The following is a 27,162-nucleotide window of genomic DNA, read 5'->3' on the forward strand; positions in this document are numbered from 1 at the left end:
CGCATCCACCCCTCATCCAGCCGAGATGGTTCAGTCCAATCATCAATTACATTAGCTTTTTGATATAGAGTAAGGCAATATTTTATCAATGCAATTCCAAGCTTCTCTAGTTTTTCATGTGCGGTATGTTACCTGATGAAATAGATTCTCACATGAAATATTAGAATGAAAAGCAGCTTTCACTCAATGATTGACTATTAAATGGGCTAGTAATGAATAATCATGGACACAACATGACGTACTCATTTTGTTTTTTATTTATTACCTAAAAAAAGAAAATGTTCTATCACAAGTCACACTGAAATGTATTGCTTAAGAAAAAAAAATATATTCATATATTTTTTAATTTTTAAAAAAAAGATTTTTTCTTTTTTTTTTTTTTTTTTCGAAACATGTTTTGTTTCCATTATATTCCACCAAAAAAAAAAAAAAAAAAAGTTCGGACACGAGCATCAGCTGCTGCTATGTCCCGACAACCTTCTCCCCGTTTAAAAAAAAAAAAAAAAAAAAAAAAAAAAGAAAGCACAAAGAAATACATAATTCACAGTTACCATTTTGGTTTCATAAATTAATACAGTCACACATGTGCTACACCGGTCTAGAGCTAGAACATTGTAAATTGTATTCTTGAATCCTGTTATTTTCAATAGTTGGCTACAAGAAAAAACAGGCAACGTAAATGATCAGAATTCCACCAACATATCCTCCTCTCTGTAATGCTTTTGTCATCTTTTTTGTTTTGTTTCATCTTTTTGAGTTTCACACAGAAGTGAGGCACACACAGAGTATAGTTCATACATATACAAAACAAAATTAAATAAAAAATTTGGGAGGGGCAGGGGATGAATTGTCCTTTAATAATGTTGTATCCGAGGAAGCAGGAAGTGCGTGTAGTCTGGAGTCCTCAGAGGACCTTTCTTATTCAGGCTGTTTCTTGCCATCTAAGTACTGCGATTTAAACTTCCTCAGTTAACATAAGTTAACACAGATTAGTAGCTTTATGCAGCTTGTTGGTGGGAGGACTGTGTAAAAAAATTTAAAAAAAAAGGGACGTGAGGTGCGGACAACGGAGACCAACAAGCATGGCAACACAACGAAGAAATGGGACAAAGACAGTGTTTGAGGCACAACACTAACTTTTTGAATAGTATCGGATTCACTCAAACAAGCTTCACCCCTAAAATCTACGACTCTCATGGCTGCGAGTACTACAGTCCTGTGTATCGACCAATGAAAACAAGCTTAAATCTTACACTGACACAGCAAGGGCAACATTTTTAAGGCACAGAAGCCTTGACATAATAGAGACTCCACCAGCTAAAAGCACTAAACAACAGATGCCCAGTGTCCTCAGTGACAAAAAATGGCGCCTTGATGACAACAAGTCCGACAACGATGCACACAGAAAGTTTCAAAAATCCCCAAAAAAGAAAAAAACAGTCTGTCCACAAGTGTCTAATTTTTTTTTTTTTTTTAGTGAAAGGTAAGGCCACTTAAAAAAAAAAAAAAAAAAAAAAAAAGGATGAGGTTCACCAAAAAAAGGTAATCTCTCACTGCAATCTCTGGGAGTGCAATTGTGGTAGTAGGGTGGTCGATTGGTCAGACAGACAGACAGATAAAGAGACACACCAGACGCTTGACGGACAGTACTGTAATCCGCTGGTCTGTTAGTTCCCTGCCAGAGTTTGTCCACACGAGCCTGGGTTGGCGTTCAGGCTGGGAGGAGGGGAGGTGGCTAAAGGAGGGCTGTCTGGGTCCTTCAGAGTCACAAGGGGATGGGGGGGGGGCGTAAAACCAGCGCTCGGGGGGGAGAGAGAGAGAGAGAGAGAGAGAGAGAGAGAGAGAGAGAGTCACTTGCTCTTTGCCCACCATCATCTTCATTGTCACACAACAGGAATGTTCAGTGCTGAGCAAGACGCGAGTCCACACTTAACTTCATCTGTTTTGGCTCTGCGTCGTAATACTTTAGCAGGACACCGTTGTTCTAACGTTTGAAAAAAAAATTCAAAAAATTACAAAAAAACCTAACCAACAAAAGCAGCATTGTTTATTTTCTTCACAAATTCATGCATGTTGGTAACCTTCATTCCCACAGCACCAGTTTCTTATTTATTTTTTTCTTCCATCAATAGAAAAAAGATCAGTGTAATTCACACTTCTGCATGCAAAGAAAAAGTCACTATTTTTTATTTTATTTTTTTCCCACCCCCCATTTGAAGTGCCCATGTGTAGCAGCAAAACTGTGAAAGGCCTAACCTGATATGTCAACGGATGTACGGGTGGAGGCACTAGATAATGATGCTGGATACAGATCCCACTCCTCCCTCTTTTGCCAATAAAAAATAGCGTAATTATTATGAGGACTTGTGGTGAAGTACCAACTTAGAATTTCTATGTTTTATCCTGTTGGGATGTTAAGTAGTGACCCATGCATTCATTGCAGCTGATCTTCATGATTTTTAAGAAACGATGGGGTTATTTGGGAGAAAACAACTCGGACAAAAACATGGGGTATTTCTAAATCAATTTACGCTCAAGTCAAAACATGCACGCACCCTTATAAACGTTTGCCAATTGTCACATTTATGTACACAAACTAATACAAACCCTCCACCAGTCCCATTCAGGTCTGAAAGACATGAGGTGGGCTGGATGAAATTTATCTTTCCGTATCATCTGTTGTGGCTTAGACGACTAGAATTCACGAACGAGCTAATGAATGATTGGGAATGGATGCACGCATTTGTTGGTAGTCAACGACCTGAATGCAGCCGCAGTGAGGGGGAGGATGTGGGGGGGCTGCCGTTTTTTGAAAACAGCAGATAGGAAGAGAGATAAAAAATAGATTTGTTTTTTTCCCCCCATATACATTTTAAAGATTTTAAAATCCTCTAAAGCACTTTCTGTTCATATTAATTCATTTTGTTTACTTGTTAATCGTTCCTATCGATACCCTAATGTCGCTGAGGTTGATATCAATACTTCCATATTCATTTTCTATTCCATTTCAGGCCCCACCTCCTCCTTCTTGCACACTTTGACCAGCTGTTACAAATCAAGAAAATGTGCAAATCAACAACTACTTTGAACTGTTATATGAAAACCTGAATGCTTTGTGAACAATGCTACATATTTTTTGTTTAGAAAATATAATAATATGTTTCAAAATGAAAAAAAAAGAAAAAGAAATGAAAAAAAAAAAGAATATATATATAAGTTTAACCACCCCGCAACAGGTAAAAACTAGATTCTGGTTGGTGAGTTTTGAGATCGATAAGAATGCCCGTTGGAATAATCCATAGTTCGGCAGTTGTGCCATTCTTGTGAATAGGAAACACTGAGGCCTCCGGTGCTCCTGTCCTGTTAATAAGTCCAGTGTGGATCTCTTCATTGCTGTCCAGAGTGCCCTTTAAAAAGAATTTTAGAAAAAAAAACAAAATATCTGAAAACACCACCACCACCACCACCACCACCACCACCACCACCAATTTAATTCTGCTATGCTCAAGTTCAGGTACGGCCTCTGTAACCGCACCGTTAAAACTCTTGTACACTGTGAAGTCTGGTTGTTGCCTGTCCAAATCCAAGCATCAAAAGAAAGTCCTCTTGCTATTGTTGCCATTTTTCCACAAGGTCAACTGTGAAGGACCGGATGGGATTTAAAGTCTGCAGGGAGCTTTATGTTTTTAATGTGACAGATGCCAGCCACAAGGACAACTTTGATTTCCTCTTTGCACAAAAGACACCTTTGCACAGTTCTGGGTCACCTCCTGCCAATCCACTCCCTCAAATATATATCTCTATAAGTAAATCCCGAGCGATGCTTTGCACATCTTTGACTCTATTCCCCAGCGTGCGGGATCAGGCGCTTTCAGGCCATGACGAACTCAGACTTCAAGTCTGCCTTAACGTCGGGCTTCCACACAGAGTCGTCAAAGTCCAGGTCCAGGGAGCCCTCGCTGGACATGCTGCTGTTGCTGTTGCTGCGCCCGGCCTTCCGGTTGGGCAGCCACTGATAGGGAGCGCGCTGGTCCCGTCTGGCCTTCCTGCGCAGACGCTTCTGCTGCATCAACAGCTGCAGGCGCTCCACCTTGCAGCGCGTTGCGCGGTTCTCGGTCTGACGAACACGGTCACCTGGACAGAGGAAAACATGGGGGGGCGACACACGGTCAGTCAGGTATTTCTCTTTGCACGCTGACTGGTTGGTTTACACTGAACAGCAGTAACGCTAACTAAAAAAAATAAAGTAGGTTTGAGAATATATGTCAATATATGCCTTTGTGCTTTAGTGTGTGCCGTAAGTAGGATAATGCAACACAGCCTTGACATTCCCTTGGCTCTGACACACACACACACACACACACACACACACACACACACACACACACACACACACACACACACACACACACACACACACACACACACACACACACACACACACCATGTGCACCATGTGGAATTTGCTGCTTAACCTCCCCCACTGAGCCTCATTATCCCCCTCAGTGCCATTTCATCCCTTTATCGCTGAGTGGGGAGACCTTCTTAGAACCGAATCTCCTTGAGAACCATAGCAAGGCCGAAAACATACAAACGCAAGCCAGAGACGACACATGCGGCTAGCTGCCTAGGATATCTGTGCACATAATTGCAGATGACATGCCTCAGTGGCTGGACGTGCTGCTAAGTGCATTTCTAGCTGTTGATGTGCCTATAGGGGAATTGGGTCTCAAGGGAGAGGCCTTGTATCGCACCGTGAATGCTTTCCTACCGTGGCCAAGTCAAGCCTAATTCCATTTATACATATATTCAGGGGCTTGGAAGGAAGGGAAGGCAACCACAATCTATTAGCCAGCTCCATTAGTATCTGTCTGGGAATTAAATAATTAAATAATGGGGCTAGAATGTCAATAAACCGAAGCACATCGGCCATCTCTGCCTCTGCTGCACACTAGAACACACACACACACACACACACACACACACACACACACACACACACACACACACACACACACACTTGAGTACAACATGTATTCAAAGAAAAACACATACACACAGGTGTATACTTGTGCATGTATACACACACACACACACACACACACACACACACACACACACACACACACACACACACACACACACACACACACACACACACACACACACAAGCAACAGCCGCAGTAGCTTTTAACGTGGATCGATGGCAAATTAAAAAGACCTATTGATTAAACCTTAGCTCTAGTGCAGCCATCCATCTCGGGCCCAGGACAACGCTATTGGCTTTCAATAGAAAATGCAAGCAAATGGAAATTGTAAGCGGGGGGAGAGAGAGAGAGAGAGAGAGAGAGAGAGAGAGAGAGAGAGAGAGAGATTGGGTTTTTCTTTCTGCTATTTTTTTTCTTTATTAAGGCTGTAGCTTCCCACTCTCAGCTCATTGACCCAACACCCCACTTCTTTCTCTTTCCCCCCACGACACACACACACACACACACACACACACACACACACACACACACACACACACACACACACACACACACACACACACAGCCCTCCTCCCTCCCCCAGCTCTTGCCCAGTGTCTCCCCAGAGACTTCTAGGTGGGGCAGTGTGAAGAAGGGGAAGCAGCAGGCGAGAGGAGAGAGGGGGGGCAGGCGGGCGCGCAATGTGGGTTAAAGGAATTCCTCCCTCAGGGGTGAGGGGGATAGAAAAAAGGACGGAGGAAAAGGGTGGAGGGTAAAGGATCAGCCGTAGGTGGCAGTTTTCCCGAATCAACTGTGCGCTCCTCTGCTCCCCCCGTCGGAATGAATTCCGGACTCCGTGTGGGCTTAATTTACTTCTTTTCCTCATTTGCTTATCAGATCGAGCAGTGCAGAGCCTTTACTCCAGTAATAAATATGCACCATTGTCTGGCAGTGCATACTAAAGAACTGAACCGCCATCAAGCAGCCTGGATGCTGCTTTTCGAGAGCGGAAAGGGTGTGAATAGTAACAGAGTTAACAGAAAAGAATACTTCTTCAGATTACATGCAGCCACATAGACAGACTGGGGTTTTTCCACTTCCTGCCAATGTGTTCTATCCTGATACAAACGTATGTGTGTGTGCATCCAGATGTCATGTGCGCGCTGTGGGCGAAGGCAGCGTGTCATCTTTAGAGAACAGGGGGGTATACCAAAAAGGTGGGTTCTCCTACATTAGAGCCATTGTTCTGCTGCCTCAGCTCCACGCAACATCCACATACGCTGCTGCAAGGCTTTGTTCCCCCCTCCGGTCCTCCCTCTTCCCCTTATTCCCCTGCTCTCACTAGCTACGAGCAAAAAAAAAAAAAAAAAAAAAAAAAAAAAAAAAACGCCCCTCGGCTGTGTCGAAATATGGCCGTACACAATGAAACGGCACAAACCCACACATGCCTACATAAGAAATCTGTTTGTCTGGTACCGTTTGCCTTTAGAGTGTCTCACGTTAAATTCTTAATTTATTTCACCAGGGTAGTCCACTCAATTTGGATCCTGCTTTCCAAAGAGGTTCATTTAGGACAACACACACATACACACACACACACAGAGGGAGAGAGAGTTTAGGGCAGCTTGGTGGTACTGTAGGTCTTGGCCTTTGGCTTGGCAAGATCTCCGAGAATTTGAAGCTACCCAAAACTTGGGTGTGTGTGTGTGTGTGTGTGTGTGTGTGTGTGTGTGTGTGTGTCCATTCATCAGCGTCACTACCGAAGCCCTGGGCGGCTAGGCCGGACACAGCTGGCTGCAAGGATCTCCAGACTATGTTTATGATAGTAGGGCTATTATTAGGGCTGGCTAAGAAGGACAGACTACACACACACACACACACACACTTGGTTCGATGTAAGCACAGTAACGTTGGAGGACCCAGAGAGAGTTGGGTAAGAGACATAGATTCCCTAGAAAGAGAGGGACCCTGTCCATCTACCACCCTGTGTGACACAGAAAAGATGACAGATCTCCTGAAAACGCACAGTGGAAGATATCAAACAGAAGACCGGTCAAGGGCACACAGAGGAAGGAAACGCCGGTCTACCCCCCTCTCTGTTTTTACCACTCCCATTCCTGCCAATTACACCTAAAACTCAATCCCGATCAGCACATTTTTCCATCCCCAAGATCCCCTCTCTGAAAACTTTGACACAGGCCCTGTAAATACACCGAGCGCTGCAGAGAAAAACAGACCAAGAGAGGAAGAAGGGGTGATCTATGAATAATCGATGCGTCAGTCAGTTTTCTTTGCCTTTGAGCCCAGCCCAGCAACACAGCAAGGACTGAGATGTAGGGAGCACACGGGAGGGTGGGAGGAGGAGGAGAAGGAGTGGATGGGTGGAGGAGGGTGGGAGACAGAGGACGGAGGTTGAGAAAGAGGGGAGGAGGGCTGCAGTGTGCGGGAGGCACAGGGAGATTAAAGGAGCTTCTCCTTTTATTGATTGTATAAAGATTGGCCTTCATTTGCAGTTGTCTTAGTGCCGTTTTTTGTTTGTTTGCCTTGATAAGTCCTGTGATCTTGCAGAGAGAACATTGTGTTTGCTCAGCATCCAGGGAACCAGGGAAAAAGAAGGAGGGGTGACCAGAGAGGAAGAGAAAGTGAGAGAGGAAGAAGACAATAGAAGATCACATTGCAGCAAAGTCAGCCTTGTCTCTCTCTCTCTCTCCCTCTCTCTTTCGCGTGTTAATGGTATGGGCACAATTCACATCATGATAATTATTATAGTATTGCCTTGATATAGTTATGTGACAATAGCTACAGTAGTATTCAAAATCATGTGATAAAATCTCTATTTTGTGGCCTTGAGTCCAGTGGCAAGAGTGTTTTAGTAAGTAGTGCCCGTTTTATATGCACAGCAGGAGTTGGGGTAAAGGCAAAAATAGACGGAACACCATCAGAATAGACCAAACAATCCATATCTCCCTTATCATCAATAGCTCAACGTCAACAGGTAAACAGCTCCATGAGAAACCCCTCTTGAGCACATTCGGCCGTAAGAAACAGACCTATCTAGGGGGGAAAAAAATGAGCAATTAAGTTCAACACCAAACACATTTTGAACCAACTAAAACGGACACAAACCGAACCAACCAATCAATTCGGAGCTAATGTGAGCATTCTGACAGCCAGTGAAAGGGCACTGACAGCCCTGCAGATACACGAGCTCTTCAATGACTTTTAGACTTAATTTGCATTCTCTCTCTCTCTCTCTCTCCCTCTTGCTCTGGCTCTCGCTCTGCTTGTCGACAATGAAAGGGCACCTGATGTGCTTGGCTGGCTTTGCTATATAGCTCTGTGCTGCGCTGCGACGCCGGGCGTTCGTTGAGTTACCGGTGTCACACCAAACCCCTGTGTGTGTGTGTGAGACGACAGAGGAGTAAAGCCTACCAGTGGATAACATGGCCTCGGCCGAGCATTTCAGGGCTTATGTACAGGACTCAATGAGGATAAGGCCGTAGGATCTTTCTCTCTCTGTGTCTCTCTCATTCTTCCGTCTCCCTCCCTCCTCCTTCGGCTTGCCCGGTCCCAGCCAGCACGAAGCTAACATGACCTGACAAATCGTAAGGGGGACAGGAGGGGGTGGAGGGATGTATTGTATGGAAGGGACACAAGAGAGGCAGGGTTTGCTGGAGAAGCTTTCAGAGCTAACTTTGCCCCTGCTTTGCCCCTCTCTGTGTGCCTGTGTTGAACTAAGGCAGCTGCAGTGGGAGTGGGACTAAAAGGCAGCCCCTAAAATCCCATAGCCCTCCCCATCTCTGCCCCACAATGGCTCAGCCTGGTGCCCTGTATGCAGCCCCTGTCCCTGGCCCCTGCACAATGGGTTTGGCTGGGCAGGGTGGCTGAAGGGCTTGGGGGGAATTTAGTAAAGGAATTTAGCTAACAATCAGCCTGCCAGGCCATGCTAAAGCCCTCCTGTTCAAATCCAACAAGAGTCCAAACAAATCCCCACACTCAGCAACACTATACAGCAAAGCCATAAAACCAAGCAGGTCGCCGAAGACTTTAACCAGGCATTTGTGGTCGAGTGAGCGTGCATGTGAGTATGTTCAAGCTTTTTATTTATGCTTGTCTTCTCCCCCCTCGCACATGAACTTGCAGCGGAAAGGTTAAAGGCTCTCAGGAGACAGCCTAGCTATGTGACATTTTCACGACGCTGTTTCCACTAGAGTTTGACTGCACACACACACACACACACACACACACACACACACACACACACACACACACACACACACACACACACACACACACACACACACACACACACACACACACACACACACACACAGGCATATGGGAAGCGCAGGTTTATTCCGTCGCTGAACGAAGGCTGTTTTCTGTGAAGCAGAGTTAAGCCGCAGCGTTAAGTCCAGTAAGTCTTCCATCAGGTGTCGGCTGATAAGAGCGCTTAGTCATCGGCTTCCTTAGGACACCGTGTGGAACGGGATACAAAGTGGGCCTGCAGCCTCTGTCCACACAAACACACCGGCACGTTCATTGTCTCACTGAGCTAAACTGTGCTTGGTTGGGGCGGGTTACCCATTCACATCATTTTCTGGAAGTTGACACTGTGAGCAGGAAGTTGGAGAAGGACATTAGACAGGCTATTCTTTCACACATTCTTCTTTTTCTTTTTTTTGTACTTTGCCCTTGGTTAATCAGTGGGCAGTCGGTAGTATACGGTCCGTATGATGAATGGAGGCTTAGTGTTGTGGTTTTAACAACTCCCCCTCTTCCGCGTCCTCCTCCTCCTCCTGCCCTCTACTTCACAAAGCAAATTCTATTCAGAGCTGCATTTTGGAATAAATCGCTCTATTAAAAAGGCCAAATGAACATGGACAGTGTTTTGATGCACAACGCAGACATGGAAAGAGTTGGAGGAAGGACATGGAGAGATGGATTTTACAGACAAGGCTGTTTTTGGACAGCAAATGGGGGAAACAGTGGCGTGGGCTGTGGAGTGTAGACGAAGAGAGATGACATGAGTGGGAGAAGAGGGGAAAAGCGGGGGGGGGGCAGTGAAGGAAAGGTCTTCCCTGAGTTAGGATAATAAGCCTGTGTTATTCCAACTGTTCACTGAAACTTACTGGACATCCTCGGTCAATCTGTATTCAGTTGTTGAAACTAAAACACTCCCTTCAGTTTGCAACTAAAAAGGTGATAAAACAAGGGACAAAGCCAGCGCAGGACAATTGAAATCTATGCTTTGGCTTTATCAAACAAAAGAAAACATTAAACATAAACCACTGTACTCCAGGACCCTCCCTACCAGACTCTTCAACAAAATTGACCAGCAGCTCACCAAAGGCTAGCTCGATTTCCTCAACAGGAGATAAGGAAGCAGCAGAGGACAATGCTGTTTCTCTCAGCGCAGCCAGTCTAACCTTACAACATTGACTGAATGTTATCGGTTGTGGACATCTGTCTGACACTCAACATCCTGTGTCTCTGCAAGAAAAGGAGGTTTGAAAACACTCAAACCCAGACCCTAAACAGTGTCATCTGTACTCCAGCCCCCTGCCCCCGGCACAGCCCTTGGGCATGGGTAGGTCGTGGTTTGTCCAGCCCGACAGCCCATACATGCCCCAGCTGCAGCCCTTCTTTAAAAGAGGCACGCTAAATCACCCAAAGTCTAATCTAATCTAAACATAGCCAAGCCTAGGCTTGAAGGGGTAAACCTATCTCCTTGGAGCACGAAAACAAAGCCAACTCCGCTGCCTGACAAGTAAAGCCTGACTGAACAGGTTTGGAGAAGCTAGTATTGCATTACTAAGGAGAGCCAGTGTTTAGTGTAGGCCCTGCGTTTCTGAAATGCTTGCGTGACCAGAGGCAGTGCGGTGTGGGAGTCACTCACCAGGGGGTTTGCACATGCGGATCTGACTCTGGCACTGCACCAGCGGATGAAGAGTCGGCGCAGGGCTGCTAGGGCTGCTGGCGGGCACAGAGGTAGCTTTGGCAGAGAGGCCAATGCCAGCAACCTGGGGCGAAGGAGGCGGCGACGGGGACGGGGAGGTGGGTGAACTACACTGGGTCTGGTAGCGGAGCTGGGTGAGGGAGGGGGGCATGCCCTGGTAGTGGCGTGTGGCGCTCAAGAGGTCGTTGAGGATCTGCAGGATGGTACCGATATCTCGTCTGGGACGCCCAGTGCTGTCCTGGCAGTTAGGGTGCAAAGTGCCTGAGAGAGGGAGCGAGAAAGACGGAGAAAGTGTTACAAGAGAGGTCTACGGAGTTTTAATATAAAAAAAAAAAGCAGAAAAGACAAAACGTTTAAGGTCATTCTCACATACACAATGCCCACAACAGACCCTGAGGCCAGACAGTGGAGAATGTGTTGAACGTTCTGGGTATTTTTAGTGAAGCAAGTTCTCATAAAAAGAGGCTTTCAGGTGGATCTCACTGTGTGCAGGGTTATTGCTTAGAGCGCCAATACATGTTAACGGCAGCTCAGTGTCCCCCTCACCTGAAAAGGTCCCTGAGAAGACTCCGGGAGCGTGGTTGACGAAGCTCTCGATGATGGCGCCAGGTTTGCGGGAGCGTGTTGAGGGACCGCTGCCACTGTTGGGGCTGTTGGGGCTGCAGTTAGCCTGGAGAAACAATATTAAAATAGCATTTAGTGAGGCTTCAGGGAATGGAAACGTGGTGTGACGAGAACACATCTGTACACGATCACGTCACATACTGTGTTAACGTGCATCAAATGACATTCATGCATTCAGCAACAGCTGTGAACGTGACGTATACCCCTTATATATACAGTATAGCTCTGTCCTGAGGTACCTCTGTGACCTTTACTTCAGAGTGATGTAAATACTTTTTGCACTATGTAAGTAACCTATGCAGTGAAGCCTAAGGGTTATTAGAAACCCCCAAAAAGCAGGAAACCTGAGCTTCTGCGATGCCACAGCCCCAGAGCAGCCGGGATATCTTGTGACCTCAAACCTGAGAACTTAGCAACCCTGTTACTTCACCATAGTCTAACTTGGATAACTCTTATGACTTCTGAAAGTGAAATTGAAACCCAGGCAAAGGTCTCTTGTGTTTGTGTGCGACTCTGTGTTTGTGTGTGTTACGCATGTGAAAGCCTAATGAGGAATAGCCATTTCCGTTTTCTCACTGCTAAACTGGCCTGGTCGGTTTTGTTTTTCCTTGTTGTGAACCATCTCTCTCACATCTGGTTGTTATTGGCTTTCCATAGGCCGGAGCGCGGGGAGGTAGAGAAAGTACAAACGCCAAGTTTGGTTGGCGCAGACAAGTGTGTGCAGCTGTTCTTAGAGTTATCCAAATAAAAATGATCGGGTGTAAAGGTTAATGATGAAAAACACCGAGGTGGTCTTGGAAAACCAACTACAATATTCATTAAATCTGCCTCTATTCAAATCTTGTTTACCCCCCCGGGATGAGGTTATATGGATGCTGTGCCCGTTTTAGTTTATGCGTTTGTTGGCCTGTATGTATTTGGGAAGCAGACTGCACTCAAGTGATGACTAAGTGCACTGTGGTTTGGACACACACACACTCGCACACACGCAAGCACGCGCAAACCTTCTCCAGACCTGAGTAAACCACTGGTTCTCCCTCATGCTTCTGGGATATCCCACTAATCTAATCAATTTAATGGAGGATGATTTAGCTGTGTGCAATGCACTCGGGTCAAATGGTCATAACCCATTCCCTCCCCTCTATTGTTCATTCATGAGAGGGCTAAGTGCCTATGATGACATCAGTTATGTAAAAGTTAAGCTATTTTACCACTTTACTTGTTGTCACACCTTCTATTACCATCAGATAATATGTTGCATGCATGTCTCCTCACTAAGCTGAGGCTAATGACAAAGATGCACAAAAGCACAGGCAAAATGGATTGCCAACAATATGTTTGAGACTTACTTCAGGGCAGAGGACCGGGGCTACGGGGCTGGCCTGGCCGATGTCGTGGCTGGGTGGGCTTGAGGAAGGCTGGTGGTAGTGGTGGTTGTGATGGTGGTGATGGGCTGGAGAGCGGAAAAGCCCCCCAGGCATGTGGGACGGGCGAGGGGAGTGGGGTGGAGGAGTAGGGGGGCTACAGTGAGCGGAGGAGGGCGACTGGTGGTACATGGGAGGGAGCGGCTGGTGGTGCGTGGTTGGCAGGGGGAAGGAAGGGGAGCCTGGGGGAGAGGGGGAGGAAGGGACCAGGTGAGGCTGGGACAAGTGGGGGCTCGGGTGACTGTGTGGATGATGGGGGTGGTGGTGGGAGTGCGGGTGAGGTTGAGGGTGAGGGTGGGGGACACGGGGCTGCCCCGTGGGCTGTCCCAATGGGGTCTCTGCGTTGCCCCGGGTGATGAGGTGCCTGTGCTGGAGCTGGGGAGCGCCGGACTGCTGCGCCGCCAACTGCAGCTGGACGAACATCATGTGATCACCGACACGCAGCGCCAGGGTGAGGGGGGAGCGGCCGGACAGGAAGTCACTGACCTGCAGGTAGACAAAAGACAATTTGAGTAATTAAGTTTGTATACTTTTACAGAAAGGCCACCAACACAGCTTCGCCAAATTACAAAATAAGCAATACAGACATGATTTACTGGTGCAGACAGAGGTATTTGCAAACTTAAGTCTGCATTCAGATTATGTACTGAAGGCCAAAGCCTTTCAAAAAGAGAGAAAAAAAGCTCCCACACGCATATTGACTTCCTCCTTTGAAAATGAACAGTCTGCACCATGGTTGGCAGTTAAAAAAAAAATCCACACAACAGTGCTTTGAGACAGACACACCACATTAGCACATCACGCAATCAATCACTATTCTGTAACACTGGCCTATTTACATCTGCTGGGGGAGCAGTGGATGAGGAGACCTATTGGAAAACACACACAAACAGAGCCCACTCTCGCTCGCCTCCCACTGCCCCAAAGTCCGTTCTTAGTCAGCAGGGTCATTCAGCTCAGAGACAGAGGCCACCCTTCTGTCTGGCCCCGGGCCTGAAAAAATCAGCCCCACGTCCAGGAAATACACCCCGCCTGCCTCTCAAACACAGAATGGCCGATTGTCCACGGGCGGATCTGGAAGGGCTGCCCATTTTTGGAGCTCTGGCAACGACTAACAGGAGCCAAGTGTGGAGGCCTTCACTTTTCCCACTCGTGGCCCGGATGGACACACACACACACACACACACACACACACACACACACACACACACACACACACACACACACACACACACACACACACACACACACACGATAGCGAAGTTGTCACGACTTGGCTGGAGGATTCACACTGAACAACAAAAGTTCTCTTGTCCCCCTCTTGCATGCCTGCGGCTCTGTTGCGGTGTATTGCCACTCACTGCTGAAGTCTCAGCATGTGTGTAGGTGCGCGCATGTGTGTTTATTTTCTAGTGAGAGTCATTCGGGGGTCAGAAAGCTTCTTTGGTTCTCAGACTCAGCAGTAATGACATCTCAGGTTGTCCCCAAATAGAAGCAAACAGAAACAACTAGCACTGGCAAATACAAAGTGACGCCTCTGTCCAAAAAAAAGTTTCAACGACCCCTACTGCCTGTGTGTTTTCAGTCCCCAGAGTGGCACGGAGGGGAGGGGGGGGACAGGAAGACAGAAGCAGCTCCGAAAAGCTACAAAAGGGAAGGAGAGACCACAAAGAGGACTGGAGATGGAGAGAAAGAATAATGACAAAGCAGAGAAAACAAGAAAAAAGAGACATACGTACAAAGACAGCAAAAGAGAGCAGAGCCCCCCAAGACCCTACGGCCTTTGGAGTGTGCTTGTGAGTTGGCCTGTATTTAACCCTGTGAATCACCAGGCTCTGCCCTCTATCACTTCTCTCCCTTTCCTTTTCTTCTGCTTTTTTTTTATTCATTTCTTTCTCTATCGACCGCTGCCTCTCTGTTGCCAGGGTGACCTTTGCACATTGGTATTGACATGGCGTGGAAAAAGAGGACGGAGGCAGAGGAGAGGCAGGTGAAAGGATAAGGGGGTTGGGATGATCTGAGGGCTGCATTTCAACATGTCAATAATCAACCGCTAAAGCAGCAGAAATCAGCAGAAATGATGCTGCAGGATAAACAGAAACTCAGCCTTTTCAGAGAGTAAACTCAGCCAATAATGGCTTGTTGATAGTATAGTCCACACCCATGGTTACCCTGTCTTGGTAAGACAATAAACTCAGCAGGGCGGGGTGTGAAGTGAGGAGGAGAACAGGGCAGGGTGTTACCTGAGATGGCGGAAACTCCGTGTACAAAAGGTCACCTGCTAGAGTGTGTGTTTGTGTGTGTGTTTGAGACCTTGGGGGGGAGGCGGAATCCCAAAAGTGGGTGGGGGAGAAAGAAAGACAAAAGATAAAAGGAGGGGGAGGAGGACTGTGCTGACTGTGTCTGTGACTGACAGCTGTCAAGAGAATGAGTCGACAGTTTGCCAACACACACACACACACACACACACACACACACACAGTAAAAAGGCCCCGAGGGAGACCATCAACCCAGTGTTTAGTTAAAGGTGGGGGAGGAAGATGGGGGGGTAATGTTCAGTAGAGACACGTCCAGTAGAGACAGGTTAGTACCTGGCAGCAGAATCTGCCACAAGTGACTGCTTGTGATTGGATTTCACTTCCCTGCTCACATTGGATTTTATCGGTGAAGAAACTGCAACTGCTGCTCAACAGAAGTATTTGTGCTCAGTCACACTAGCTAGAAACGAAGACAGTGTTGGCTATCGGGCTACTTCTACACTTTGACAGAGTTATTTGAAGAGGCAAACCCACCGGCAAGTGTGGAAGAAGTGTCTTGCTAAATAATGTCAAGAACACATTTGCGTTCGCACCGTCGTACATATATTGAAACCGAAGGAGAACGCATTTCTTTTCCACCCGTGCAGAAATCATCCACGATGCCATTCAATGTCAAGTCTGAACAGGGCCTTTGCTTCACCACCTCGGTTTCCGTGCATGTGTGTGCGTGAGAGAAAAAGGCTGAAAGTGAGTGACAGCAGGAGAAACAGAGAGGAGGCTTGATTGCCCTTAAAATGACTAGTGTGGATTATTCAAAACCACTGAGATGAAATCCATGTACTCCAACTGAGCCCCCGACACCACATGGCAGGCTACAAATTAGCCTGCGAGAGAAGCAAGCTTTCTTACGGCCGTCTGTGGTGGTTTGTTATGAGAGACAGGGAGAGTGGAGTGGAGGGGGCCCCACTTTTGTTGTGTTAAGGCGGGCAGAGAGAAACCAGCCATTCATTGTTCCCTTTCCGATGCAGCAGCAGTGGTATGCAAAGAGAAGAGGAGCTCATGCCTGAAGAACAAGATGTGCGTGTGTGCGTTTGCTGAAAACAACACGCATAGGGTGATCATACTCAACAGAAATGTGATGGGTGGTGCCATGACAGAGTCTACTCACTGACATACAGGTGTTGATAATAGAGCCGTTCAACTTAATTGCTCCTCTTTAACGAATGACCCCAGAGCCAGCGCGCTATCAACCATTTTGTTTTAGTAGCCGGGGTGGTCCAGGAGGTGGCATTTTGTTTAGCAGGAGACATTGGTTGCTATGCAGTGATGGGGGAGAATATGATAAGGGGCAGGCAGGGGGAGGAGGGGTGGCGAAAAGATGGAGGAAAAGGGTGGTGGTGGTGGGGTGGGGGTTGGCATGACACAAGGAAGGGAGAAAAGATGGTGAGAGGGGGGGGATGGGGATGCGGGCGATGGGGGTAGGGTGTCAGAGTTGTGGTGGGTGATGAAATATTCAGTGAGAGTGTGCCTCTGGCTCCTTTCCTCTTTCTTTCTTTCGACATCTCTGGCTGACAGTTTTATTTATTGGGGTCCCTGTGGTTCAAGGAACTCATTTGCAGTCGTTCTTCCTTTTGCACACCAAGCGAACGAAGGGAGGGAGATAAGGAGTGAGGGAGGAAGAGAGAGGCTGAGAGGCTGAGGGAGGGTGAGAGGGAGAGGGAGGGAAAGATAGAGAGTGCTGGCAGCACTGAGCTGACATTCATGAACAACTGAGCAGCTTTGTGCCAAAGAAAAGAGGATAGAGGATTGGAGGGCGGGACAGGAGGGTGGAGAGTAGGGAAGCCTTGAGAGGATGAAGCCTTTCTGGTTCCAACGCAGCAGCTCACTTGTCAAAAATCGCCAAGGTGAAGGCTACGGGTCCAAAAATTAGCTCGCTACCCCGCCCATCAACCAAGATGTTTTGATCGCACCAGGACACTATTGGTAGTCTCTGTGCAGACGCATACCGGCTTAAGATGCAATAATAGCCTCTCAAAAGAGAGAAGGAAAAAAAATCAATCACTTGCATCATGCCCCAAAATCCTAAAAGCAGCCGATGGGCTCTTCAAAAGGCCCTATTAGAAAGATAGCAGTCTGTAATACTGCCTGATACAACACGGAGGGTACTGGAAGGAGCAAGAGAGGACCAGCTGGCCATCACTAAATTTGATCAGCTGATTGCAAAAAAAAGGTTCCAAGCTCCTCACACTCCACCTGTGCCAACAACTGATCAGCTACACTGAGCCGATTCACACATCACATACAAGCCTCTCAACACACAGCCCTCGCGCATTAGCTCCAATTCAAGGCAAGCGACTGCAAAGAAATCCTCATTTTGACCAGTTTGCCTTCAATGCTGTCTTTCTTTCAGGACACTTCCCTTTTCTTCAGTATGTTTTTGTATGACCTCCCCGTTTCCCCAGCATCATATGCCTAATTGACTTGGTGGTGGCTATCAGACGCGACATTTCTGGCCTTCATCCTCCCCCACAGTAGCCCCACTAGTCACGATGCCTTGCTACTTGAATCACAAAAGCTCACTGTCGCCAGGGAATGGAAAGAAACGATGGTCACGACTCAAATATGGAGATATTGAGACTCCCCTGGCTGCTGAACGAGGGAAAGCACAAAGACAAGGACATCAAAAATGGGTGTTGCCACATACACATATGCAGGCAGATGCATATGCACAATAGGACAATGAAATCCCCTGGAAAATCCATCTATCCCGTGATTGCCCCACACAACACACCTTGATTCCCTCCACCCCCCTCCCACTGAGCGTTTAAGCACCACAAAGGGGATTACACAGGTGCAAAAATACTGCGTGATCAGCTTATTAATGCAATTTTCAAGGCCAGGATTTACATGAGCAGGGACAGAATAGGCCTTCAGATCAGCATTGTCTTGTATTCTATACACCATTTGATTTACACATCCAGCAACAAATTATTTTCTGTAGCTTTCATTTAGCTAACAAAAAAACAAACAAATTACACTTCTGAAGAGCAAAGACTCCCTCTGTTATACTGCATGCATATAAAAAGCCCGTATTTCAATGGCAGCGGGAAGGACAGCGAAAGCTGCATGCTATAAAAAGGGGAGGGTCCACTCAAGTCATTTTTCAATCCCTTGCACTCCTAAATTCTCAATACAATTACTCTCCAATGATTTCCAGTAGTGTTAATCCTGCTGATAAACTAGCATCTAGATAAGATGGTCTACAGGGTGCAGGACTGGGAAAAGAAACATATTGACCATCTGCATTGAGCTGTTTTACACACACAGGCGTGTGCGGGCACAAAGACATGCACAGGTAGGTACACAGTTGAACACACACACACACACACACACACACACACACACACACACACACACACACACACACACACACACACACACACACACACACACACACACACACACACAATCTGTCGTTAGCCATTAGATCTTCGCCTGTATTTTTCATCTGTTAGTTACCCAAGCATATAAGCTCATCCGTTCCATTACCTCCAACCTACAGAACTTGCACATATACATCGACTTGAAATGTTACAGAATAACTCGTGCTAAGCTCTCCCATTCTTTTCTCCTCCACCTCTCTGGCACACTGTGGCACCCGCCTCAGGGAGGCAGAGTGGAGGAAATGAGGTGAGGGTGACCCAAGGGGTGACTTCCCACAGATTGTTAGAGCCTACTAGTTTGCATCTGCCCGCTTCTAGACACAATGACAAAACTGTGCCATATTGTTGCCTGTCGTTGCTCGAGGAAGAGGAGGAGGGGAGTGGAGGAGGACAGGAGGTGCTTGTCGGCGGGAGCAAGAAAAGTAGAGCAGATATGGAACAGCGTATTCCGTGGGGACATATGGAATGGCAACACACAGCCTCCTCCCAAAGCAATCTGTGTTAGTGTTCAAGGCAAAATTTGTCAATCTGCAGCCTGCTGAGCCTTGCTCCAGCTGGAGATTGATTTTGAAAACCAGTATGCAGCACTGTAGCTGCACTCCGTTGGCTATAGCTGATGTCTATGGATGTATGGAGGATGAAAGGGGGATCGAGGGGGAGAGCCAAACTTAAAGAGTGACCCTCAATCATTGTTGTGTGTTTGAGGGTTTGTCAGCTGGGCAGGTTTGGTGCTCATGCTTTAAGACAGGAACAAAGAGGTGGCTGCATGGGGGAAGGGCAAATGGGGGGATGGTAAGGGTGATGCCTGCCTGCCTGGTTGGCTTTTATTCTAACATCAATGAGCAAATAGTCCCTGTGTGCTGAGAGGGACACATAACCCTTCCCTTTATGTCAAATACCAAGATCAATAGATGGAGAGCGGATGCCACTGTCTACATATGCCCAGAAATTGTGAATATTGCTTTCATTTCCCTTTCACTGCTTGTCCAGCAAGTATACATTCATTTTTACTACTAGGATCAGACATTTTCGCATTCTCTGATCTCAATCCTCAATCCTCTTAAATATATCCTTTCAATTCTGGTGTGTGTGTGTGTGTGTGTGTGTGTGTGTGTGTGTGTGTGTGTGTGTGTGTGTGTGTGTGTGTGTGTGTGTGTGTGTGCCAGCACATGACTGCATAAGTAAGCTGAACACACAACCTCTATTTAGCAGACAGAATGAGAAGAGAGTAGTGCAGGCAACTGTATTTTGATGGGCTGTCAGGAGGCAGTGGCTTAATACAGCTTAGATGTCATGCAAAAAGTATAGTGAGATGCCAGAGGAGGAATTAAGGCAGCCCAGGATTGTCCTTGCCAAAGAAGTCAGCCATCACGGTCAAAACCAAGGCAGCTAGCTGGACTTGCAAACCCCAGCACATTTAAATTATAGGGCCATGGGAGAGCTGTTAAGCAGAAACAAGAGAGGGTAAAGGAGAAAAAGGGGGAGACGGAGTGAAGGAGAAAAAAAAAAAAAAAAAATCCCACTTTGATAATTGCCGGGGCTCCATTTCCATAAAACATTTTCTATCTGACCCGCTCCACAAAAGTCTGAAACGGCCCTGGAAGCTGTCATGTTCTGCTTGGTTGGTTAGCTAGCTGCTAGCTGTGAACTCCCCCAGAATCCGGATAAAGGAGAAGACATAAGGTGATCCGCTGAGCCCCATCTTCCATGAATACACACACTTCTTGGTAAAACACCCGATCTGGAAATGAGACCTCTCAGGACCAAAATGCAGATGGGTGGAGGGGTGAGGGGTTATAAGGGGGTCCAGCGGTTACCACAGCTAACATCTCCTCTGGGCTATTTTTGGATGTATGAGCATATCAGCTATCATGTCAGACACTTTTAAGAGCTAAGTGCATTGATTGATTTTTGATAGCCCCATAGTTAGGGGGGGAGGGGGGGGCAAGAGGAAATGAGGGAAAGCTTCTGTGTTCCTGTTTTCTAATCTTACTCAGATCCTTAATCTCTCTGCAATCTATATCATTCCATTCCGCTTCATGAATTATAAAGAGGAATCAATTTCTCTGGATAAAAACACACTAAAGCACCCAGCGACCTGCCTTACGGTGCCCTTTATTCTCTCTATCCCCCACTGCAGGGTTACAATTAATATCACATAAATAAGAAGGCAACAGTAATGTACCGTAAGCAAACAATTCTTAAGAAAGAAAAGCGAGCATGTGACTCATAATGAAACAAAGAGTAATTGGGACACAGCAAGAAAGGCAAATTGAGAAATCTGCTCTTCTGGGTCGGCTGTTGAATTATCATCTCTGCCTCTGGTGAAAATGACGGTCGCTCGTGGCTGCCCAGCAAAGGCGTAACGCATGATGGGCAAGGCTTGCTTCCTGCCCACTAACACTCTGACACACACACACACACACACATCCAGTAACAGACGCACACACGTTTACTTACACACACCTACACACATGCAGTCGTCTGCTGTCGGTGCTACGAGACGCATGCTGAGTTCACACACACACACACACACACACACACACACACACACACACACACAAACGCCGACGAGGCCAGGATTCCCACCAGAAAATGATCAGCAGGAAACGAAGCCACACTGAACCACACTCCGACTGCTCCGATCTGCCCACATCCTCTGATAACATTTTTGGACTTAACGTACATTATTCTTCTTTGGACAAACGCATCATTCATTTCACCATCTTGTACTGTTTTGACATCAGTCAGCAGCGCATCACCGATGCACTTACGTACATCTCAGTGTTACCCAACGCTACAAAAGGAAGTAGGTCTGAGTCAGTCAGTCAGCTGCAGAGTGTTTCATACGTCACACTGTTGCCTGTGTGCATTCAGCCTTATCGCCTCTCTTCTCTCTCTGCGCCCGGCGCTGTGAACTTTTTGTCTTTTTCGCTTTACTCTCACTATTGATCATTCAGGTGAGTCATGACTCAAATGCATACTGTATTTCAGCAGGCCTACAGAGCCGTTTCACTGTAAGTACGGTGAGTAGGCCCCACTCGGTCTTTGTGTGCACGCTATGCTTCCAGGAACCCTGTGCTAATACTCAGTGAAAAAGCTGTCATCTAATGAGCCAGCACTATGTGTATGCGTGAGTGAGAGTACACTTCACCTCCATGCAGCTACAGCACACTTCCTGGAAACTTGCCTGTGTGTGCGAGTGTGTATGTGTTAAGAGCATGGAATACAGGAGGAGTAGAGACATTTCACAGATGAAGCTATAAACAGAAAGGTGGAAGGGAGTGTTATGTGCTGGTCCTCTCAACAGCTCACAAATAAGCCTTTCTTGCGTGGTGTTCGCCCTGGCTTCCTGCAGCGGCGTGCGCGCACATACACGCGCATATGCTATCACAGATGTTACTAGGATACAAGGGGTGTTGCTGCTTATTATATCCTAGCATCTCACACTGGATGTCTAGCTTGGCTTGGCTGAGATTAGACAAGCAAAGAGGCTTGTGCAGCCTGCTCATCTCATCTCTTTCTCTCCGTCTCCGTCATATCTGGATGTTGCTCTGCACTTAACCAAAGCTACAACCTCCAAATATCTCCATTTGTCACATTATTGCAGTGTCAACACAAAAAGAAAAACAGTCTCTTACCTGAGTTTCAGTTAGACTTTCCAAGGCTTGCATTACTGACTGTTCGGGTCTTGATGCTTGAGACTGCAAAGAGAGGAAGTAATATATAAATAAAAATTATTATAATAATGGGCTAAAAAGGAGCTTTAATGATGTAAAGTACAGGAAAGAAATGCCCATGTGCTGCATTTGTTATTGATATTGGGACTGCAAACTAAATAAATAACAGCCAAGTGAGCCTTACCATTAATCCTGCTTCAACTGTTGGTACAAGTGTTAACTTGCTCCCATCAGAGATGCCTAGATCCTGGAGTTTGCCTGAACTTAGTCGCCTGCAGGGTTAGAGAGAACAAGATAATTAGACTGTGCTGACAATATCTTCTCTCTTCAGACACACAAACAGCCTTCAGCCAAGGGGGGGGGGGCAGACAGAATCCAAAACTAGTTTGAAAAAGAGCCGTGGGTGAAACGCTCCATGAAAGAGAAGTATTGATTGGGCTGTCATATTTCAATTTCGAGTATAGTGGAGCTTGACAACCGCTCGCAGTGGATTTCTGGCACTAGTGCCACTTGACTAAGTGGAGGTAAGTATTTCCTTTTGCCAGTTTGAGTTGCACAAATGAGGAGCTGAAACTCTGAAACCAAAACCGCAATCCTTTTAATAGTTACGAGAAAAGATAAACAGCGTGACACGCGGCTATTAATGACATTGCAAATCTAGAAGAAGGCATCCCACCTAAAGATCTATTGTTTTGTATTCTTCTTAAATCTATTGTTGAACTGTACTAAGATGGCCACCTCTGTGATTCTGAAGAAAGTTGATACATAATACATTTCCAGGGCTTTACTATTTAATGTTTGGTGCAGAGCAGGAGCGTCTGCTCCACGATGAAGAAATGCTCTTTTCTTGCAGGTCACGACGCACTAAAACCACTCTAACTCTGTGCCTCCTTTAGTTCAGTGAAGGATGTTTAGGACAGCCTGCTGTACAGGCATGACCCAAATCTCACCTCATGCAGCTGAACAAAGGCCCTCAGAACTGACTTGCTTTAGGTCTACAGTTGGAGGAGCAGGAGGGGATTAAAAAGGGGGTTTCAGGTTTTAAAGGATGATGTGATTTATTGGGTGATTACAATGGGTGGGAGGGGACGGGTCCTAAAAAACAATGCTGACTGTTTGCATGTACTAAAGCCTCCCTTCTCTTCTTTTTTTCTTTTTGCATAACACAACCGGTACTATGTTTAGCTCATTTAACCTGATTCCTTTTCAGAACCGCCTAGTACTGTAGGTTTTGGGGTTAGACTAGTTTTAAATAATAAAAGGTTTTAACTCCCTCGCTCATGCAGTGCTGCCCTGATGTGCTATTATCTGAGTGCTGGCCAGCCCATAGCTCTCACCAAGAAAATCCACTGAAACCATTAAGGATTAAGGATTTATTCTGCTTCCAAAAGCTACTGGTTATTACCATGTAATGCTCACATTTACATCCACACACACAGTTCTACCCCCAGCACCTTCCGTTATACAGATGGCCTGTGCAGCAGTCTGTGTGACTTTCATTAATGTTTAACATGCTTAATTCCCCCAGCATTAGTAATTCAGTCAGGCTTTAGTATTTATAACGAAGGAGGCATGAATCAATGCAAGTCTGCAGATCGCCTCGTCAATACTGTTCCAGTGACCGGTGCGTCCCCTATGCGTAAATCCAATACCGTGCGTCCTTACGGCCACTGGTTTCCTTGAATGTATTGATGACCGAAGCAGCCAAGGTTGTCTCCGAAGCTCCCAAAAGCTCGACCACGCATACATCCCAAGTATAGATTAAAACGTATTACAGCAGGCCCGGAGGGTGAACGCACCTAAACTCGTTTTTTTTAAACTGCGGATTAGCCTAGACATTACGGCTCATGATGCCAGCGTTTAGTTACAGATACACAGGCTGGCCGTTTAGGACCAAAAGGGTAAATGACTGTTTATAAAATGCTTTACCACACGTAGAAAAGGCTGCAACACTTCTGCTAAACAAATTCCAATAACGTTTGTCTATCAGGTTTACTCACGTTTCTTTGTGCAGCAGAGCGAGTCTCTCTCTTGGTACTTTGAGTCTCTGCGACAGCCTCCTCTTCAGTCCGTCCACGGTCTCCTCCTGGGGCAGGGAGAGCTCGAAGCGTGTGCCGGTGGTGGAGTGGATGTACAGATTCATGGAGGGCTCAGTCGGGACGGCCTCGCAGGACGAAGCCCCGCGACTGGTGCAGCTCCGGGCGCTGGGGTGCTGGTCCATCCGATAACCTGTGGTCAGAGAAGTAGGGGAGACAAGACGAGCAGAGCCGGGGATGAAGCGGGCGAGGAGGATGGTGAAGCAGGTCCGCCGCTTCGGCTACCGCTGCTTGTTCTGCTTGCAGATTAAAGGCAGCATTCAACGAGCTTTCTCTCTCTCTCTCTTTCTTTCTTTTACTCGCTCTCTGAGAGTCAGAATAAAACCCGCCAGTCCGTCTTCTCTCCAGTCGATATCATGAGAATATTCCCAGAGGAAAGTCAACTACATATGGCTCGCTTTTCTCTTTGATCTTTTTTCTTTGTTGGCCTTTCCAACGTGCAGCAAAAGTCTTCCTATATGCTACATAGATGGGTAAATGCCAGGCAGAAACGAGAGTAGGCTATGTTGTCGGCGAAACATGCCATGGACGCTCATTTACGCAGGCGGTTACCTTTAAAACAAAAACTCGGGGGGGGGAGTAATAATTAAAAAAAAAATACAAATTCCACTCTTTGTTTTGTAAGCTTTAGATGAGAAAGCACACGCGGTCCGTAAGCTGCAAAGCCTCGTACGGTTAGCAGTGAGAGGCTCTGCGCGGCGCACTCAAACCCACGGCACCTCCAGTGAAATATCGACAATGAACATTGCCACAAAGTATCGCACTTCCACCATCGATAAAAAAATACGCCCACAACGAGCCCAGCCAATCACAGGAGAGCTTCTTCTGATATCAACCAATAGCGAGAAGAAATCCAGGGCAGGCGAGTTTAGGCCATTCATTATGAATTCCAGCATAGAAAAAAAAAAAGTTTGTGCCCATATCACATACAGCAGCTGTGCCTAAACTGAGGTCTGTGGAGCTTTAGAGGCCACTGGAGAGTTTGAGTTTGTTTATGCATTTTTTTATTATTTTTTTTTGCTATCACTAACTTAATGAGGCCTACTTATTTTTACGTAGTGTATCGATAAAAAAAACTAACTACCCAGCTAGCCTATTCAGCCAAGATTGGAATATCTCCACTCAAACGTGCCAGGTCACAGCTTTTAAAATGCTATTCATTCGAGGGTCCTTTGCGTAGGGAACTATGCATTCATCCTTTAACATCTACACAACAGCAACAAAACAACAACAAAAAAGTAGGCTAATCAACAGTAGTGTAGGTGTGTTGGAAGACTTGATATATAGACCAGTGGTTACACCTTACACTGGTAAATCTAAGTTATCAGATGGGCTGTAACATGAATAGTGCTTACGCTATACTCTTTCCCCTTGACCTCAGCAACATGCAGAAACTAATAAAGTGATGGCTACTATGCAAATTAAACATGGACAGGGTATTCTCTTCAGGAAGAAGGATGCCGGTTATCTCGCAGTACACATGCCAGTAACAGATAAAGCCAGCGTGTAAAAGCAAATAGGCTATAGAACATGACTTGATATTTTCCTACGCAGTAGCCATAGTGGCGCTGCACAAGTCAACGTTTTCCAATCAATGCCTTGTCAGCTAGCCAAACTAAGCAAAGAAACTCACACAAAATAGGGTCAGACTGGGAATTGAACCATCCAGGTAGGCCTATCTAAATAGAGTGAGTTCACCTATTTAGATTATTCCAACACAATAGGGGCTTTAACATAATAAAGAAGATACTCGGTCGCCTCCCAGTGGCCAAGGAAGGAACTTTGACAATTAAAACTTCCAAGGGATTCATAAAGTAAGTTCATTGTCTCTAACAATGCTAGATAGTTCGGACTTTACAGCAGGAGTTTACTTGTCAGAAATATGAATTCACTTGATTTAGCTTCAGGCTCAATCATGCAATATGCTTATTATACTCTTAGCATGGTTGTCACTAGGCTACTACAGCATTTAATACGTTGTTATTGTGCTTCTAAACAGACAATACAGCAACTACTTACTGTCAGACACTTAATTATAATTTAGAGTAACGATGACATGCTCCTGTCGTCGATACCGGCCTTATTAACTTAATCATGCCCACAGTATTTAAACGGAAGGTGGCTCATCCAATCACTCGACAGCATGCTTTTATCGATCCGTGATTGACTGCTCGTCTCCAATCAATCTCTTAACCCACCAACACAATGCAGCCTACGCCACAAAAAAAAACTTGTCTAAAGACGGCAACATCACAGATAGCATGCCCCAAATGTTCAAATGACAGACCTGGACTTGATATTAAACTACTTACCAATTATTATGGCGAAAACTTTCAAGCTTCGCTCAAAAGTGTGTTGTGTTCCAGTCTGTTCCCCCAGCTTTGGCATGTAAAATAAACCCAAACAGTGATAAATCTCCAGACAACTGAAATATCCACAAGGTTTTTTTCTCAGTGAATTCTTCGGCAGGATCGTGTGTGTCCAGCGCGCGACGTTATGTTATACGCACCAGACCGCGATCCTCCTGACCAATAAGGAGGAGCTGCAGCTGTGTCCTAAAAGATGCCTCGGCGTGTTGCTAGTACACCGGCGTCTTTCTTGGTAATGAGAGCACAGCCGGGAAGGTGAGAACCTCTTAACAGACTCTTCTCGGATATGGGTGGAGAGTAGTGTTCTTGTTATGTCAGCATGTGATTTAAGGTGGCCTCGCT

At 46.3% G+C, this 27,162-nt stretch overlaps 1 protein-coding gene across 2 annotated transcripts; it reads right to left on the reverse strand.

Annotated features, from left to right (window-relative positions):
* Positions 1 to 1,035: 1,035 nt before the first annotated feature.
* On the reverse strand, positions 1,036 to 27,162 carry midn (midnolin). Of its 2 annotated transcripts, XM_028588432.1 has the most exons (9): positions 26,961 to 27,162; positions 26,764 to 26,830; positions 24,356 to 24,584; positions 22,540 to 22,627; positions 22,317 to 22,379; positions 12,900 to 13,460; positions 11,473 to 11,596; positions 10,867 to 11,187; positions 1,036 to 4,134 (listed from the first exon to the last, which is right to left on the reverse strand). In XM_028588432.1, exons 3-9 carry the CDS (start codon positions 24,574 to 24,576, stop codon positions 3,872 to 3,874), a joined length of 1,641 nt encoding a protein of 546 aa, XP_028444233.1. In that variant the 5' UTR covers positions 24,577 to 24,584; positions 26,764 to 26,830; positions 26,961 to 27,162; the 3' UTR covers positions 1,036 to 3,871. The 2 variants fall into 2 exon arrangements, with proteins under 2 accessions (XP_028444233.1, XP_028444232.1); XM_028588431.1 differs by having other exon boundaries at positions 26,764 to 27,162.

The sequence above is a fragment of the Perca flavescens genome, chromosome 9, assembly GCF_004354835.1.
Source record: "Perca flavescens isolate YP-PL-M2 chromosome 9, PFLA_1.0, whole genome shotgun sequence".
In the NCBI taxonomy this organism is placed as follows: domain Eukaryota; kingdom Metazoa; phylum Chordata; class Actinopteri; order Perciformes; family Percidae; genus Perca; species Perca flavescens.

Excerpts from the sequence above, each read along its gene's own strand:
- midn (XM_028588431.1), bottom strand. The coding sequence starts at position 26,839 with ATGCCAAAGCTGGGGGAACAGACTGGAACACAACACACTTTTGAGCGA. Across the intron at positions 22,380-22,539 it reads CAGTTGAAGCAGGATTAATG|TCTCAAGCATCAAGACCCGA; the intron begins GTAAGGCTCACT and ends CTCTCTTTGCAG. Across the intron at positions 11,597-12,899 it reads CCCCGGTCCTCTGCCCTGAA|GCTAACTGCAGCCCCAACAG; the intron begins GTAAGTCTCAAA and ends TTGTTTCTCCAG.